At 40.7% G+C, this 16,441-nt stretch overlaps 1 protein-coding gene and 1 long non-coding RNA gene across 2 annotated transcripts in view; both read right to left on the bottom strand.

The window, feature by feature from the left end:
- Positions 1-16,441, bottom strand: part of LOC146499952 (uncharacterized) — a 167,171-nt gene that overhangs the window by 95,001 nt on the left and 55,729 nt on the right. The window lies entirely within an intron of this gene.
- LOC146499955 (uncharacterized) overlaps positions 6,627-16,441 on the bottom strand; it is a 16,200-nt gene continuing 6,385 nt past the window's right edge. The window contains exons 4-8 of the mRNA XM_085136094.1: positions 15,367-15,537; positions 10,913-11,044; positions 10,399-10,565; positions 9,517-9,789; positions 6,627-9,438 (exon numbers count right to left, since the gene is read on the bottom strand). Coding sequence (XP_084992220.1) covers positions 9,262-9,438; positions 9,517-9,789; positions 10,399-10,565; positions 10,913-11,044; positions 15,367-15,537 — 920 coding nt within the window. The 3' untranslated portion in view covers positions 6,627-9,261. The remainder of the gene's footprint in view (positions 9,439-9,516; positions 9,790-10,398; positions 10,566-10,912; positions 11,045-15,366; positions 15,538-16,441) is intronic.

Below are 16,441 nucleotides of genomic sequence, written 5' to 3'. Positions count from 1 at the left end.
TGTTTTCCAGATTTCATGTCTCCATCATCAAGGCTGTCCTTGCTAATGGGCTCAAGCAGAAACACACTGCATTCCATCTTCGATATGTCACATATGTTTACCAAGACAGGGAGAACGTATCTAGGGCCGGGCCATATTATACCATTCACGGTAATACCGGTACAATGTTAGGCAACGATAAGAAAATGAAATATCGCGATAGAATATGGGTAAAACACGCATGCGTGGTGCCTTTGTTTTCATACGCACATGGCGGATTGTTGAGTGAAACGGATGAACCAGAATTGGTTTGTAAAAATGGTGCAACTTCAGTGATGTGGTTTGGTGTTTGTCCGTCGGATATACAACAAAGCACATTTTTTTTATAGAACATGCAAGCGGCCGTCGTTATTGCCGTATTTGTCGGACTAAGGCGCTCGTAAATGTGGGAGTAATGCGGGTCCTAAACTCTGTCCCCTTCAGGTCCCAAATTGAAACGAACACTGCAACATCACTGAGAGTTAAAAACTGTCTCAATTCTTTCATCTTTAATAAAACGATCAGCGTTGCTGCTTTACCAGGTGTAACTATGAAGTTTAACATCCAGGCATCCATGAAAATAGAATCTATTACATTTAACGGAGTTAGAAGTTAGCAGGAAGTTAGCGGAAGTTAGCTCGCTAGTTTTGCTAGTTACCTAAGCATGATATAGCATGTTCTGACTGAGAGATTTCTGTAAATACTCAAACGTACAGCTCTGCTGTCACTTCCAACATAAATGAAGACAGAAAAATAAACAGCAGTGACGTTTGTAGGGTTACCTAAGTTGAGCTAGCTGGTATATAATGATGTGCTACGTGATCGCTAGCTACACAGCTATGTTAGCATAACATAAACAGTGAAGCTGGAGGATGAACACTAACACTTTTCCACTCAATAAAAGTTAACGTGAAGGTTCCCGATGGTTAGAGACAAATACAATCGCATGGCAGGATGCTGTAAACGGACCAAACTTCAGTCAGGAGAACAACTGAGATAATCCATCCACAATACGAGGTTAGTCATTAATATACTGCAACAACATGGGAATAGAGCCGCTGTGATAGAATACAGCATTAATGAATCAATGGTACAGAAGTGGAGGAAGCAAGAATGAGTTGAATAAAGTTTGATTTATCTGACTGCTTTGTTTCGCTTAATGTGTCTTATAATCCCGTGCAGCTTATGGTCCGAAAAATACGTATTTGACTTTTTTATTTGGCACACTGCAGTTTAATGTTGCAAAGCACGTCTTTTTAACTTCAGTGGATATTATACATGGTTATGCTCAGGATATGTCAGCCCTTTTCTACTGGAAATGCCCTTTGGTTAAACTTTCAGCAAGGAATTTGCATTTGCACTGTTAAATTTTTATATAGCTTTAATGCACATAAAAAAACAGCTGCTTGTTTAAGTGAAATAAATGGATGGGGTTTTTTTTGCGCTAGTAAAGTTGTGGAGTTGTATTTTGTCTCACATCAATTATATTGTCAGTTATATCGTTATTGCAAATTTTCAAATATATATCGTGATAAATATATTTGGCCATATTGCCCTGCTCTAAACGTATCTGTTGTGATATAAATCATAGAGGCTTGTCTATTTGCTAATCTTATTGTGTTTGTACATCTTCCAACTGTGGCAGCTTGTCCAGCACACTAATCTCCCATCAGCCTCTTGTCAAAGACTTTGTGGATAACCTGTGTAAACAATGTGCTTGTGCAAACCAGAAAAAGCTGCTGGGCTCTAAGCTTGACGAGATTAAGTCAGTGATAAGTGGGAGCAGATACACCCATGAAACAGACACACACAATTACGAATCGGTATTGATAAGATTTTCATGATTCCGATTCCATTTTCGATTCTGTTTAACGATTCGATTCTTTATCGATTCTTATTTTTAAAAAAGGAGAACTTACAAGGTCGATTAGCTTAGAACTTTGTTTTATTTCTTCTCTTTGAACAAGATAGAAATTAAGGAGTAACATGGCCTTACAAACCTGACAGTGAGATCTTAAGAGATCCACAGCCTACGGCTCTTCAATGGGGTGTCACAGGGTCCCCGGGGAAACAAATTGTAAATGTAAATTAATAAAATAAATATTCTTCTGTAGCAATAACAAAGTATAACATAAATTATTCTGTAGCAATTACACAAGAATATCCAGTAATGTCCCTGCCTACAATTAAACACATTCACTCGGTGACATTCGTCTATCCTGGCCTGAAAGGAGACGCTACGGTAGACTGCAGCGAGAACTGCCAGACTCGCTGCAGTCTCTGTCTGTCTCATCATGGTCACTAAATACACAGTAATGGCAGGTTTTGTAATAAGGCAGATCGCGCTAACATAATCTGCACTGTTGATTATTTACCTGCCGCATTAACGGGAGAGGACGTGCAAACGTTACCGCTGCTGCTGGGTTGAGATTCACGAGTCCGGAGCGGAATTAAAAACACGACATTCATTTAAGGTCATCGCCTGTTTTGTGAGCAAATGCTTTTGCATATTCGTAGTGTTTCCTCCCTTAAATGAAATATCTACTTTGCAAGTATTGCAAATTGCCCTGTTGTCATCCGTTCTCGTAAAGTATAACCAAACTTTTGAGCGTTTGAGCCGCCGTGTTTCCTGCCAGGTAAATGACGCTCCGCAACGTGGTGACGTCATTCGGGGCGACTGGAATCGATAAGGGAATCGTTTGCAAAAATGGCAAACGATTCCAAGGATTTGAAACAGTGGGAACCGGTTCTCAACAAGAACCGGGTTTCGATACCCATCCCTACACACAATAGTTTCCAGTGGAATCCAAGGCAAGGGGAGCTTCCAGTGACGGAGGTCAATTGGGCACACAGAATGGGAATAATGTAAAGAATGCCTGCAAGCATGTGAGAAGCTTTATGACTCAACACTTTGCGATGAAAGAAGAGTGACGGCTTTCACTCTGGTGCGTTTTAACTGACGTTTATTTTTAGATTTTACTGGGCAAGCACTGCTGTCCTTGCTTTCCTGACAGGATGTCACTGCTTTTAGGACATGGAGAGCTGCTGATGCAGAAATATGGAAAAAACAAAGTCTTAACACACAGAAACAAACCTATAATGTAACGTAAGTTACACAGTTGTGAACTTTTTTGCATATTCACATTTTGCTACGCAGCAATATTTGACAAACACAACAGCAAGATGTTCATTGCAGGCTATGGTTCATGTCATAACTGGGTTTAAACAGGGGTCAGTGTAAGCTGTGTATAGTACTGCTGTGACCACTGAGGATGGGAACACGAGTATGTCCTTCTTCCCCTCGCCATCAATCAAGACCCAGTGCTGTCAAAGTAACTGAACTTGGAGAAATGATGCAATTCATTTGTGGTCAGTCTCAGCCCTTCCACATCACGGCCACTCCACGCATTCCTGACGCTTTGTCTACTCCACCCACTCCACCTCTCGCTGCTCTGCTTCACCAGAGTGCTGCCTTTACCTGAAAATTTCACCAATGAGCAGTGTTGGGCAAGTTACTTTGAAAAAGTAATTAATTATAGTTACTAGTTACTTCTTCAAAAAAGTAACTGAGTTACAATATTCTAAAAGTAATTAATTTCTAGTGATGCGCGAATCATGAACGAATCGTTCAATACTCGAGAATCACTTTACTGACTCATGAATCATGATTCACAAGCCCAACTGACTCACTGACTCATCCCTGTTCCTGTTAGCAGCAATATATCTAGCTTATAATTAAAATTGTGGAGAAAAACACAACATCCAGTATCTTAACAAAAACATTTCTGCTCTGAACTGGAAGAAAAAACCCTGAGCAGAAGCTCACATCAAGAAAATAGCTCCTCGGTTCACAGTAGCATCGCTCTGCTAACATGCTAACAGCACAATTCAGCTACTCACCCCCTCCCTCCTGTGCTGAATCATAGAGCGAACGCATCACTCACTCACCCCCTCCCTCCTGGCTAGTAATTAGTTAGATTACTCGTTACTGAAAAAAGTAACGCCGTTAGTAACGCCGTTAGTAACGCCGTTAGCAACGCCGTTACTCGTAACACCGTTATTCCCATCACTGCCAATGAGTTAGACAAAGAGTTTCCTAACCCAGTAAATGTTAATTTTCAAGCAGTTGCATAGATCCTATACCTAAGATTTTGGTAAAATAATCTATGACTAATCTTATAAGAGGCAGAGCGCTACTATGGGCACAGGCCTAGTAACTCAAATGATGCGTTGTCATATGTGTCAACAGTTCAAGTGTGTATTTGATGAAGGCACTATCTCTGATGCAGCTGCTGATTCCATGTATGCAGCAGGGAAAGCAGAGCAATGTATTTTAGGACAGTGAAAGGGGGGGCTGGGACTTTCCTCCAGGGCCTAAACCACCCAAACGGCTCAAACAGCTTTGCAAACAGCTTGACATTCTTGTTGGTATTCTTGATATTCTTAGCTTGTTTCTATGTGCATTAGACTCAACAACCACCTCTGAGAACATCGGCACTTGCGAGCCAGTTAAGACCAACAGGCTTTGCCTCAAGCAGCTTTTCCTGGACTCCTGGTTAACACCAGAGGAGTGGAGCAGGTGGTGAGAAACTGGAAATACATACAATCCGGTCGTTAAGTGATGACGTGACGAATCCTACTTCCCGGCCTAAAGTAGTCTGCGTTTAATATGCTTTTGTGTTGTTAACATGTTTAATGTTTTGTATTTTCTTCTATTTAATCTCAAAAAGCTCCTAAAACAGTCAGTGATCACTGTTGACCTCCCTCGGCTTTTATTACCGCTAATCATTTATTTAAGCTCAGTTTTTAAAACCTTAGGATGTAACTACAGCCCAGCCCATGCAGCAGTATATGAATGACTAACCTCGTATTGTGGATGGATTATCTCAGTTGTTCTCCTGGCTGAAGTTTGGTCCTTTTACAGCATCCTGCCATGCGATTACATTTGTTCCTGACCACCGAGAACACTCACGTTAACTTTTATTGAGTGGAAAAAAAGTTAGCTTGTTTATGTTATGCTAACATAGCTGTGTCGCTAGCGGTCACGTAGCACATCATTATATACCAGCTAGCCAAACTTCAGTAACCCTACAAACGTCACTGCTGTTTAGTTTTCTGTCTTCATTTATGTTGGAAGTGCTAACAGAGCTGACGTTTGAATTTGTTTCCAAAACCCCGCAGTCAGGACATGCTATATTGTATTTAGATAGAAGCTAGCGAGCTAACTTCCTGCTAACTTCTAACTCCGTTAAATGTCATAAATTCCGTTTTCATGGATGTTAAACTCAATTGTTACACCTGGTAGAGCAGAACGCTGATCATTTTATTAAAGATGAAAGACTTTAGACAGTTTTTCAACTCTCAGTAATGCCATAGTGATCGTTTGATATATGGAGCGGAGTTTAGGCCCAGACACGGCTAGTGACGTCAGACTTAACGACCGGATATAAAGCGCCTTGAGGCAACTTTTGTTGTGATTTGGCGCTATATAAATAAAATTGAATTGAATTGAAATGTTCTTAACACCTGTCAGTGTGGCAGAGACCAGCCAATGATTTCTGTTCTGTTCTCATTATTGGTCCCTGTGTACCAAACAGCCTGGCAACAGAGCATGCTCTTCACTGGGAAGCGGCAGAAGGTCCAGCAGCAAGATCTCCTCTGAGTTATTCCTCCTCAGGACATGTAGGACATGCAGCCGCTGCTGGGCCTTCTTTACCAGAGAAATGGTGTAGTGAGTCTATTGACCGACTGAAGTTGAAATCTTTGATCCAGGAGCTGGTGGTAGGGAGAGTTTGGTCCGTTTGATGGTAAGGATGTCTGGGATAATGGTGTTGAACACTAAGCATCATACTCTGAGTTTGGCCTCACTGTCCTGATTATTTCTTCATTTTAGAAATTTAATAAGGTTTTCTTTTTTGTTTTGTAGTATTGCAGTTTTGTGTTCTGCATAAATTAGCTCCCAAGTACCCAGGCAATGTCTGGTCATCAGGTAGAGATATAGTTGACTACATGTTGTGGTTTGCTGCACACAACTAGAAACAAATCATTACACAGATAGTGAATTTGCACTTCTCAGAAGCAACTCGGCTGCAAAAATATCCCAAACTATTTGTCTCATCAACTTGATAAAGATTAACAATGAATAGATTTCAATAAAAGACAGCAAGACAGGAAGGAACTCACCGGAAAAGAGTGAGACAGGTCACCCACAGACACAAATCTCACAGAAAAGTGGAATTCAGAACACGGTCTGTCAGTTCAATGCATGTTTTTCTGTGACACACTCACACACCCTTATTAAAATGCCATAGCCAGTCTGTGTAGCAGGAAGGGCAGTCTCAGTGCTTCATCTCTTAATCATGATTGCAGCGAACAGATCTCTATTTCTTGACTGTCAGCGAGTCTCCTGATTCTTAGTGCTCAAAAAAATATTTTTGGCCGCACGATGTGTCTGATGATTCACCGTGAGAGGAGAAGCTTTTATTTTATTTCTAATAAATACCAGTTAATGTTAGTGTTCCTACAGTTAATTTCCAGACTTAGGGAAGAAATATTTTTCATGCCATGCAAATGCTGCCTTACACAAAAAAAGAACGATTCTCAGTCACTCAGAGCGAAGACACAGTTTATTAATTTTACACAGCAAATACCTAAAGACGAGACACCAGCAATGTATCGGAACTGGGAAGAAACGTGGAATGGTGCATTCCTATCTAGTGCACGAGTGCATGACTGCGTTCAAACACAAAGTGTACAAGAAGAACCTCAAAGATGTGCTCTAGCTTTTAATAGGTGTACATGTAAGAGTTGCCATCTCGGCTTTGTGGTAAAGGTGGAAGCAATGAATGCATCTTTTTTTCAGCCATTAGGGAGACATTTAGGCCATAGACAGTAAAAAAAATGTGATGCCTAAAAACCCAGATGTTGAGATGTTGATCGCTATTGCTGAAAAATAAAAATCTGATTCTATAAAAGTCTACGAGGAAACAGTTTCTGAGCTGATCTCTCTAAATGCTCTGCTGCTGTTCATGGGCTCAGTCATATATAACATCGGCTTTTTCACCTGCTGTCACTGTAAAATGTGGAGAGCTGTCTGGACTACCAGCTTCAAAGGGGGACTGAAGAATGTCATGAAATCAATATCCTTAGTATCCTTATTTTCCTATTATATTGTTTTATGTACTTTAATAATGAAGGCTTGTAGAGCAAGGCCACTTTTAACTCACAAACTAAGTGCTCGGCCAGACTGAAAAACAGGAAGTTTTAGTGCACAGGCATATTAATTAGGGATGTACCGATACCGATATTGGTATCGGGTATCATGGCCGATACTGTAAAATGTGTGTGTACTCATACTCGTAAAAGTTAACCGATACCATGAACCGATACTAACTTATTTCATTAATCAGAGGGTGGCTTGTCATTTCTGTTGTAGTTTTTTAGATTGGCCACTAGGGGGCCAATTATTATTTTATTTATTATTTATTTTATAATAATTATTTTGTTTGTTTGTTTACAATATGGACACTGCAATAATTTAAAAGTTTAATTTATTCGCAAACCTAATTTGTATTTATTTTATTCCAAACAGAAGTGTTTATTTATTATTCTGAAAGCTCGAGACAGTGCCAATAGTTCAGTGATATTTTGTTAAATTACAATGTGGAGACAATAATTTAACAGAAGTGCTTATTTTTCACTTGAAATTTTTTTGTGGTCATTTTTATTAAGATTTTATTTTTTATCGGCAGAGAATAAAATAAACCTGTCTTCCAATTCATTGCATTTGTGTGTGTGTGTGTGGTAGAAGTATCGTTTTTTGTACTCTGTATCGGCAAGTACTCAGATCCAAGTATCGGTATCGTATCGGTTTGAAAAAATTGGTATCGTTGCATCCCTAATATTAATAGATAAAGACACAGAAAAGAGGAACGCTCCATATAAGCAATGTTTGAAACTGTTACGTCTGAAGTACAGTAATAACACCATATAAGACATATGTGTAGCTAAAAATGTTAGAGCTCTTGCAACTGGCGTTTGAGCTGTGCAGGGGTCTCTATCTTCTGGAAGATGATTGAATAAAAAGAAATATCAATATTTTAACACACTATGAGTCGGTTTTCTCTGTTCTGTCACGGGGACAAAAGAATCGGGGTTTAATAAGAACATGGACGTCCTGTGACGTCCTGTGACGTCCTGTGACCCAGGACTTTTCATGAGGTAATTTTTTTTCCTGACACATTTTCATGATATAGAGACAATACTGACATCTATTGTGAAAACAGATACACTTTAAGATGTAAAAGAATCATTAGGAACTTTGCCTGAAGTGAGCAGCAACATCTTGACAGTCGGCTAACATCTTGTACTAATGTGTAGTTATCATTGGGAAATAAGCGCCATCAAAGGAATATAATGCTAAAACTGTGTCCTCTCTGAAGAAACATACCTAAATGATCAAAGCTGCTTTGTTAGCTGTTTTATGAACATTAAACATCTGCTGTAGCTCCATGCTGCAGGTGCTGCTGACTTGCAGACACTGAATGAATTTCCTTGAGCGGAGAAAGACTCACTGTTCAGCATCCTCTATTAATCTAATATCACTGAAACACAAACCCTGCATGTATAGAAGCGAATACAGTGATATACAAATATGGTCAAAACAGGTTTGCTGACTTTACATGAGGATCCTCGTTATAGAGTGAAAGCAAGAAGAAGAAAAGTGCTGCAGAGGAAGCAAGGAGACTAAGAGCGATCGATACACGAGCAGAAAGAAGTCCATGGCGAGTGGAAAATGCAAACAGAAGCCAAATGAGAATAAATAAAGGACAGACAAAAATAGATGATTGGATCTAAAACATTTAAGTGCCCGGGAGATGCAGCGTACACACCGTCCCACACTCCAACAATGGCCAGAGCATCAGCTGGTCTCTGAGAGCGTCTGTCCTCTTGCTGAACTCACAAACACAAACACACACATGCATACAAACAAGCACACACACTGGTAACACAGAGTTCAGGACAATCCCGTTGGGATGAGCTGTCATCTTCATGGTTACAGCCCAAGTTCAGAGTTAGGACATAAACGGCACACACACACAGCAGTGTCCACCGTGTTCGTTGGTCAATGCACACAAACTCACACACACACTCACACACAGCAACAAAATTGTAGTTTTGGATTGCAAACTCCTGTGTGTGTGTATAATTCATCCTCTCCCAGCACGTCTCCACGCTCTGCTTTTAGTTTGCCCGTCTGAGTTTCTGGTGCCAAAGCGCAGTCGGCAGATTCTGGCAGCCCTGGTACTCTCGCTGCATCTCGCTATCTGTTAGAGGCGGTGTGGCGTTGCACGGGGCGCCAGCCAAGGTCACGTTTAAAAGACCCGCCCATGGCTCCAGAAGGCGAAACATCCCAGCATCCTGACACATCATGAGAGGAGATTAGAAAAGTATTCAGAGGAGTAAACACTGAAACAAAAATTCACTCTAAAACGTCACCTTTCCCAGGTGGTCCAGCAAGCAGGTGGCAGGACTGATTAAGGACCAGCTGCTGTCCTCCCAGCCTGGACTCAACCTGTGGTTCAGGCGGGCATAAGTCTGCCTGGCCGGGTTCTGGATTAGAACGACATTGAGGTGTTTCTGAGAGCCTTGCAGCCGCTTGGATAGGACACCGCTGTAGCTCTGATCCACAAACAGCAGGACACGAGTTGCCCTGCAGCCGGCCAGGTCGGCCAACAGCTCGTTGACTGAGTAGCGCTCTTTTAGATCTGCCTGGAAACAGAAAGGGAGGCAGAGGGAATCAGAAATGGAAGTGTGTGAAGGCACACAGGGACAGATGGATTACAAGGAAACAGATGTGAGACAATCAGGAAAGAAAAGCAGTAGGAAAGAAGAAAGGACCACATCAGCATCTACTGTTTACCATGTACCATGTTCACTGTTTGGCTGGCCTCTTGCACCATAGCTTTAACTTTCTCCAGTCCATCAATTCAATTCAATTCAATTTTATTTATATAGCGCCAAATCACAACAAAAGTCGCCTCAAGGCGCTTCATAGATACAGAGAAAAACCCAACAATCATATGACCCCCTATGAGCAGCACTTTGGCGACAGTGGGAAGGAAAAACTCCCTTTTAACAGGAAGAAACCTCCAGCAGAACCAGGCTCAGGGAGGGGCGGGGCCATCTGCTGTGATTGGTTGGGGTGAGAGAAGGAAGACAGGATAAAGACATTGTAATAATATATAATATAATCTGTGGCCACGCACATTTGTTTTGTCTTTTTCCATGTTTGATTGCCACTACCAACTTTTACCTTTATGTTTACTTAATTTATTCTAGTGTAGTTTTCTTTGTGTGTGTGGTGGTGTACCCTCTTACAATGCCATTAAGGTTGGCATCCCACAGTAGCATGGTGCCATCCTTGCACGTCGGTGAGTTCAGGTACAGAACCAACATGTCGGCACAGTGCTGCTTCCTGCAGACGTACGACACGTGGTTACGGATCACCGATTTCTCTGTTGCAGAGTATGCGCCCTCTACATCCTCTGCAAAGGGAGGAGACCGCAGAGAGGGGTCAGGTACAGACACGCATTTTAACAAACAGTCGGTGCGTCAACGTCCTATAATATTCGTCTTTTATCGTCAGCCTACGTTGCTGAATTTTAGCAAGATTATTGTTAACAAAACTCAACAGACATGATGTTGAAAGAACAGAATAAGCTACAGTGAAAGTATATATATAACTTTATAAAAATTAAAAGGAGGAAGTCAAAACAGTTCTGCAGCCAGTGAACAAGCACCTATTTTTAATTCGTTTCTATACTTGGCGGATAAAGATATCAAGTAAATGTAGTGGACATTTTGAAAGTAAAAACTCCACCAGTGTTCCTACCAGGAAGCTGTCCACTGCTGCCGAAGAAGGTCTTAATGTGATCCTTATGGAAGCCGTTGATCTGCAGCATTTTGTAGAACCGCTGAAGATTCTGAACATGATGCTGGAACATCACTAGTTGCTGCCAGCCACCTACACACACACACACACACACACACACACACACACACACACGTTTCCATCACTGTACTCTGACTTGCATTCAGTTCTTCAATACTCGAACCGTAGACCAATCATTAATACTAAAACATAATGATCAACATTATGGGAGCTGCATACTAAACAACTATATGGCTTTATAGAGCTGACATGTCACCATATTAACTTATTTATTTACTGCTAAACTTTACTGACAGCTATGGTTAGCAACAGTGTTGGTCAAGTTACTTGAAAAAAGTAATCAGTAACTAATTACTGATTACTTCCCCCAAAAGTAATCCCGTTACTTTACTGATTACTTATTTTCAAAAGTAATTAATTACTTAGTTACTTAGTTACTTTTTAAAAACACGATTTACAACCTGAATAGGTGATAAAGTGATAGATCTTTCAGCCCAATTCTACTTTTTCTGCATAATCATCATACAAAATGTAATCAAATGGAAAAGTCTCTTTTTAAAACTTGTTTTATTCGTTTTAATCTTTTAACTTTATGCATCAAGCAAAAATTTTATTATATGCAACATTCTCTGACTGGAAGAAATTAGTTTAACATTTAAACCTATTTTCTGCACATTCCAGCACATAAAATAAAATATTTTGTGTGTTTACACTCAGTCTTTCAAATAGATGCAAGTAAAACACAGCAGAAAATAAATAAAGTCAAAGACTAGCGGTCCTGTTGCTCTATTTTCACCTGTAAAGCAGGAGTGGGGTAGGCGGAGGGTTACCCTGGTGCAGGTGTGCAGCGGTCAGTGGAAGAATCCGCGAGTTTCTCTGTGAGTTTCCCATTACGTCGTAGCTACTCGGTGCTTGTTTGGAAGTTTAGGGTTTTTTTCGCTGTAAAAAGAAGTTTTCTTCCCACGCACAACGGACACTAATGTTTTTGTCACTTTTTATGGAATCAAACTCAAAGTAAGGTCAGTACTTCCACGCTTTAAATGCTGCACGCTCATACTCTCTCTGCACTCGATATATGATCCATTGTTGATCTGCACACAGCTGTTGTCACGAACGTCGCACTCGCTTACGTCACTGTCATGAGACATTCTCGCAAAAAATCACGGTTTTAGTAACGCAGTAACGCAGCGTTCCTACGGGAAAGTAACGGTAATCTAATTACCGTTTTTGCAATAGTAATCCCTTACTTTACTCGTTACTTGAAAAAAGTAATCGGATTACATTAACGCGTTACAAGTATCGCGTTACTGCCCATCTCTGGTTAGCAATAAGTTTGCATTTTATTGGAAAGAGTTTCATATTGTGAAGTAAAGAGCCTAAAGCATTACAGAGAGAATCCCAGTGATCACAGTGTCATCTACGAACACTTGGCAGCAGTGAGAAGGAAGAACTCCCGTTTACCAAGAAGAGACTCCTCCCACAAAGTGGGAATTACGCCAGATGGGAGGAACTGAATGGGAATACCAAAGATGAATAACAAACATTTCATCAACTGAAACCAACATGGAACTTCAAGCACACATAAGAACAGAATAAACAGAAGGAAAGTAAAACTACCATCATAAGCAGAAGGAGCCTGAACATTAATCCCATTTCATAACCCAGGATGAACCTACACTCAAAAAAATCTGCTGTTGGATGAACACAATTTAATCTTGGCACCTTTTCCCACGTGATTTAACCAAGTACAATAACCCATTTTTGACCATGTCAAACCAACACATTTGGCATTTGGTGGTTTAATGTAATCAGATTATGTTGGATCAACGTAGTATACTTAAGTGAGTTATTGAAGTATGTAAAGTGAAATTTGTTTTAATTCATTCTACACAAGTTAAAAACACAATGAAATCTTGTTGTTTAAACAACTACTTTGTTAATCAAGGCAATAGAGATTGAAAATGTGACGTCATTCTGGGGTGAAACCACAAAGGATTGTGGGTACGAGTGGCCAGTGGTACTAGCGCACGCAGGCTTTCACATGAAAACAGTCACAGCGATAAAAAGAAACACAAAAAATGTCAAGAAGCTGTTGTATTATTAACTGCAATAGCCGGTCGCATGACAGCCACGGGAAGCCGACGGGTAAAGAGATCGTTTTTATCGGATTCCGTCGTGGAAGAGAAATTGTTTGAGCCATGTTTCCAAAGTAACAAAGAGTCGACGGATGGCCTGGATTGCAGCCATTCAAAGACCAAATATAACATCCCAGAACACTCCAGCTCACATGTTGCTCCAACCATTTCCACAAAGGTCAGTCTTCTGTTGTAGTTATTACGTAATTTATCATAACATGATTGTTGATGTAGGTTACAAATAAGTCTTATATTGATTTGAATTGAATTCGTTGCTATGCTGCTTTGTTCACTGTGGCTTTGCGGGCTAATGTTTGTTGTGTTTTGCAGGAAAACCAGCCAACAAAATGCAGGAATGTGATCCAGACTGGACTCCTCTATCAGCCTGGGTCAGACCGAGTGTAAAGCTGCTACCACAGCGAGATCTGATCGGTTAAGAGAGAGAGCGAGATCGAAACAGCCACGAAATGTCTGCATATATGTGCCCAAGGGTTGTATTGAAGCAAGCAAGTGATGAATAACTGTTTTCCATTATGTTGTTTTGAAATGTTGTTGTTTTGTTGCATTGTTGATTTGTTTTTTATCGAAGCAGCTAATAAAGCACGATGGATTTTTACAATTTTACCTCTTTCCTGTGAGATTCTATAATAGAATGAAACAATAATGCAAGTTATAAATAAAGACAATAAAGTGAATGAAACACTCATTTTTTTTCTATTAGATCTGAAAATGTTGTGTAACACTACAACCTGAAACGACAAATAGATGCGTTGGCCTGTAACAACAGCTGTGAGATGGTCCAAATCACCAAAGTAAACTGGAGCTGGGCTTGTTGCAGGATCTGAAGTTACTAAACATGTTGTGAGTGTATGCACTCACACTTAGGATTATATAATAATAAATATGTGCGTGATGAAAGTTGGGCAGCACACTAACATCCTTACTCCACTCTATGCTCGTGTGGGTCTGACCCTTTTTTCATCGTACTTTTTTGTTGCCTTTTCGTCACGTCTGTCTTTGTACATCACTGTTTTTGGGGCAAATAAAATGCAAGTAGGGATTAAAACAGCAGAATTAATGTTTACCGGTGCTGGAAATACTTGATGCAGTGTTTCGATTTTGTTGCCACTTGTACCCACAATGCAATGCGCGAAAATCACGTGGTCTGTCGATCTCTATTACTGCTTCTCATGCTTAATGAACCAATATGGGCGTTTGATTATTTCATAGAGACAAGCAACCATTTGCACTTACATTCATGGGTAATTTAGAATCACCAATAACTCTAATTACACACTGCAAACCAGCCAGACTGTGGATTTGAACCCAGGCCATCCATCACACCACCAAGCTGTCGCTCCAGGCCTAACAAAACTAGGAAAGCTATGATTACCAGGCTTGCTGCAGAATTTTCTGCACGTTTTTGTCCTTGACAGGTTAAACCACAATAAATAGCGAGAGCACACACATGGTGTGTGTACTTGTCTGCCTCTTAAAACTCCTGTGGTTTTCCTGCAGTTTGACATCTCATGTGATCTTGTGAATTTCGTGAGTCCAGGCAACGAACCACTCTTACTAGACTGTATCACATCATCTCAACAAGAACAAATTAAGTTGCTGAAGTTCATGCAGATGCTACATGATTTAATTATGTTCACCATAGAAACATGAAATTATTTAGTTCAAATTACAATTTTTGAGTGTAGAGATTTTTGGAACAGGACTACAGAACTAACCGCATGAAATAAGACCAAGAGGAATTTGTATAAGGTAAGGAAATAAACAAGACCGGCAAACACTAAGCGATAACAGAAAGCTCCTCACGATGCTATTGTTGTCTGTAAATGTTAGGTAGAAACAAGTGCTTGTATGAATGTGTGTGAATGGGTGAATGTGACATGCTGTATAGGGCAGTCCGTTTACTAGCCATGTGTCCAAGGTCACAGGACAGGGGAAACCTATCCTACCTGTCAAACAGTTACACCCTGGACAGCTGGCCAATAAGCAGGGCTAACACAGAGACATAATTCACACCTGTGGTCAGTTTGGAAATGCCCATGCATGTCTTTGGAGTGTGGGAGGAACCTTAAGTACCCGGAGACAATATGCAAACTCCTCATAGAAAGGCCACAGACGGGATTTGAACCCGGGACCTTGTCGATGTAGTAATATACTAATACTAATTTACTTGCATACTACTAAAATTTGCTGTCAAGGTTTATTTCATGAGACCGTTACATAGACATAAAAACAGCGTACCTGAAATGAGGACAGCGTGGTCACAGGTCTGGTAGAGGCGACAGGAGAGGTGAGTGCCCAGAGGCTGCTGATGGCAGCGTCTCGTGTTTTTATTCAGCTCACAGCTTGAGACGGGCAAACTAGGCGAGTTCATGGGCAGCAGCAGAGGACATGCTGCAAAGTCTGTGTGATCTGTCCAGGGAAAAGGAAAGTATCACAGAAAAGACACAGAAAAGGACCTTGTCCCAGGAGGACGTCACGTTTTCAGTGGGAGAAACGTCTTCAGTCTCAGCTGACTGCAGGTTTCCACAGCCTTATAAACAGTACACTTACAAAATGACCAAAGGTAGCTCCACTGACTAACAATGGGCCATCTGGTCAGTTTAATGATCAATAATACGCAAACTGTCATGAGCATTGATCAATGGTCGTAAATACCATTCACAGAGAGTTAAGGAATGGCTGCAGTTAAAACACTGTAAGATGTTAAAAGATGCACCCTTAGGCCCCCTCCTCGATTCAGAGACGTTTCTTGCACTGGCTGAAGTTTGGTCCTTTTACAGCATCCTGCCATGTGATTACATTTGTTCCTGACCACCGAGAACACTCACGTTAACTTTTATCCAGTGGAAAAAAAGTTAGCTTGTTTATATTATGCTAACATAGCTGCGTCGCTAGCGGTCACGTAGCACATCATTATATACCAGCTAGCCAAACTTCAGTAACCCTACAAACGTCACTGCTGTTTAGTTTTCTGTCTTCATTTATGTTGGAAGTGATAACAGAGCTGTACGTTTGAATTTGTTTCCAAAACCCCGCAGTCAGGACATGCTATATTGTATTTAGATAGAAGCTAGCGAGCTAACTTCCTGCTAACTTCTAACTCCGTTAAATGTCATAAATTCTGTTTTCATGGATGTTAAACTCAATTGTTACACCTGGTAGAGCAGAACGCTGATCATTTTATTAAAGATGAAAGACTTTAGACAGTTTTTCAACTCTCAGTAATGCCATAGTGATCGTTTGATATATGGACCTGCAGCGGAGTTTAGGCCCAGACACGGCTAGTGACGTCAGACTTAACGACCGGATTGGC

Source organism: Neolamprologus multifasciatus, chromosome 16 (genome assembly GCF_963576455.1).
Source record: "Neolamprologus multifasciatus chromosome 16, fNeoMul1.2, whole genome shotgun sequence".
Classification (NCBI taxonomy): Eukaryota; Metazoa; Chordata; class Actinopteri; order Cichliformes; family Cichlidae; genus Neolamprologus; species Neolamprologus multifasciatus.
This window is presented reverse-complemented; position numbering and strand designations above follow the sequence as displayed.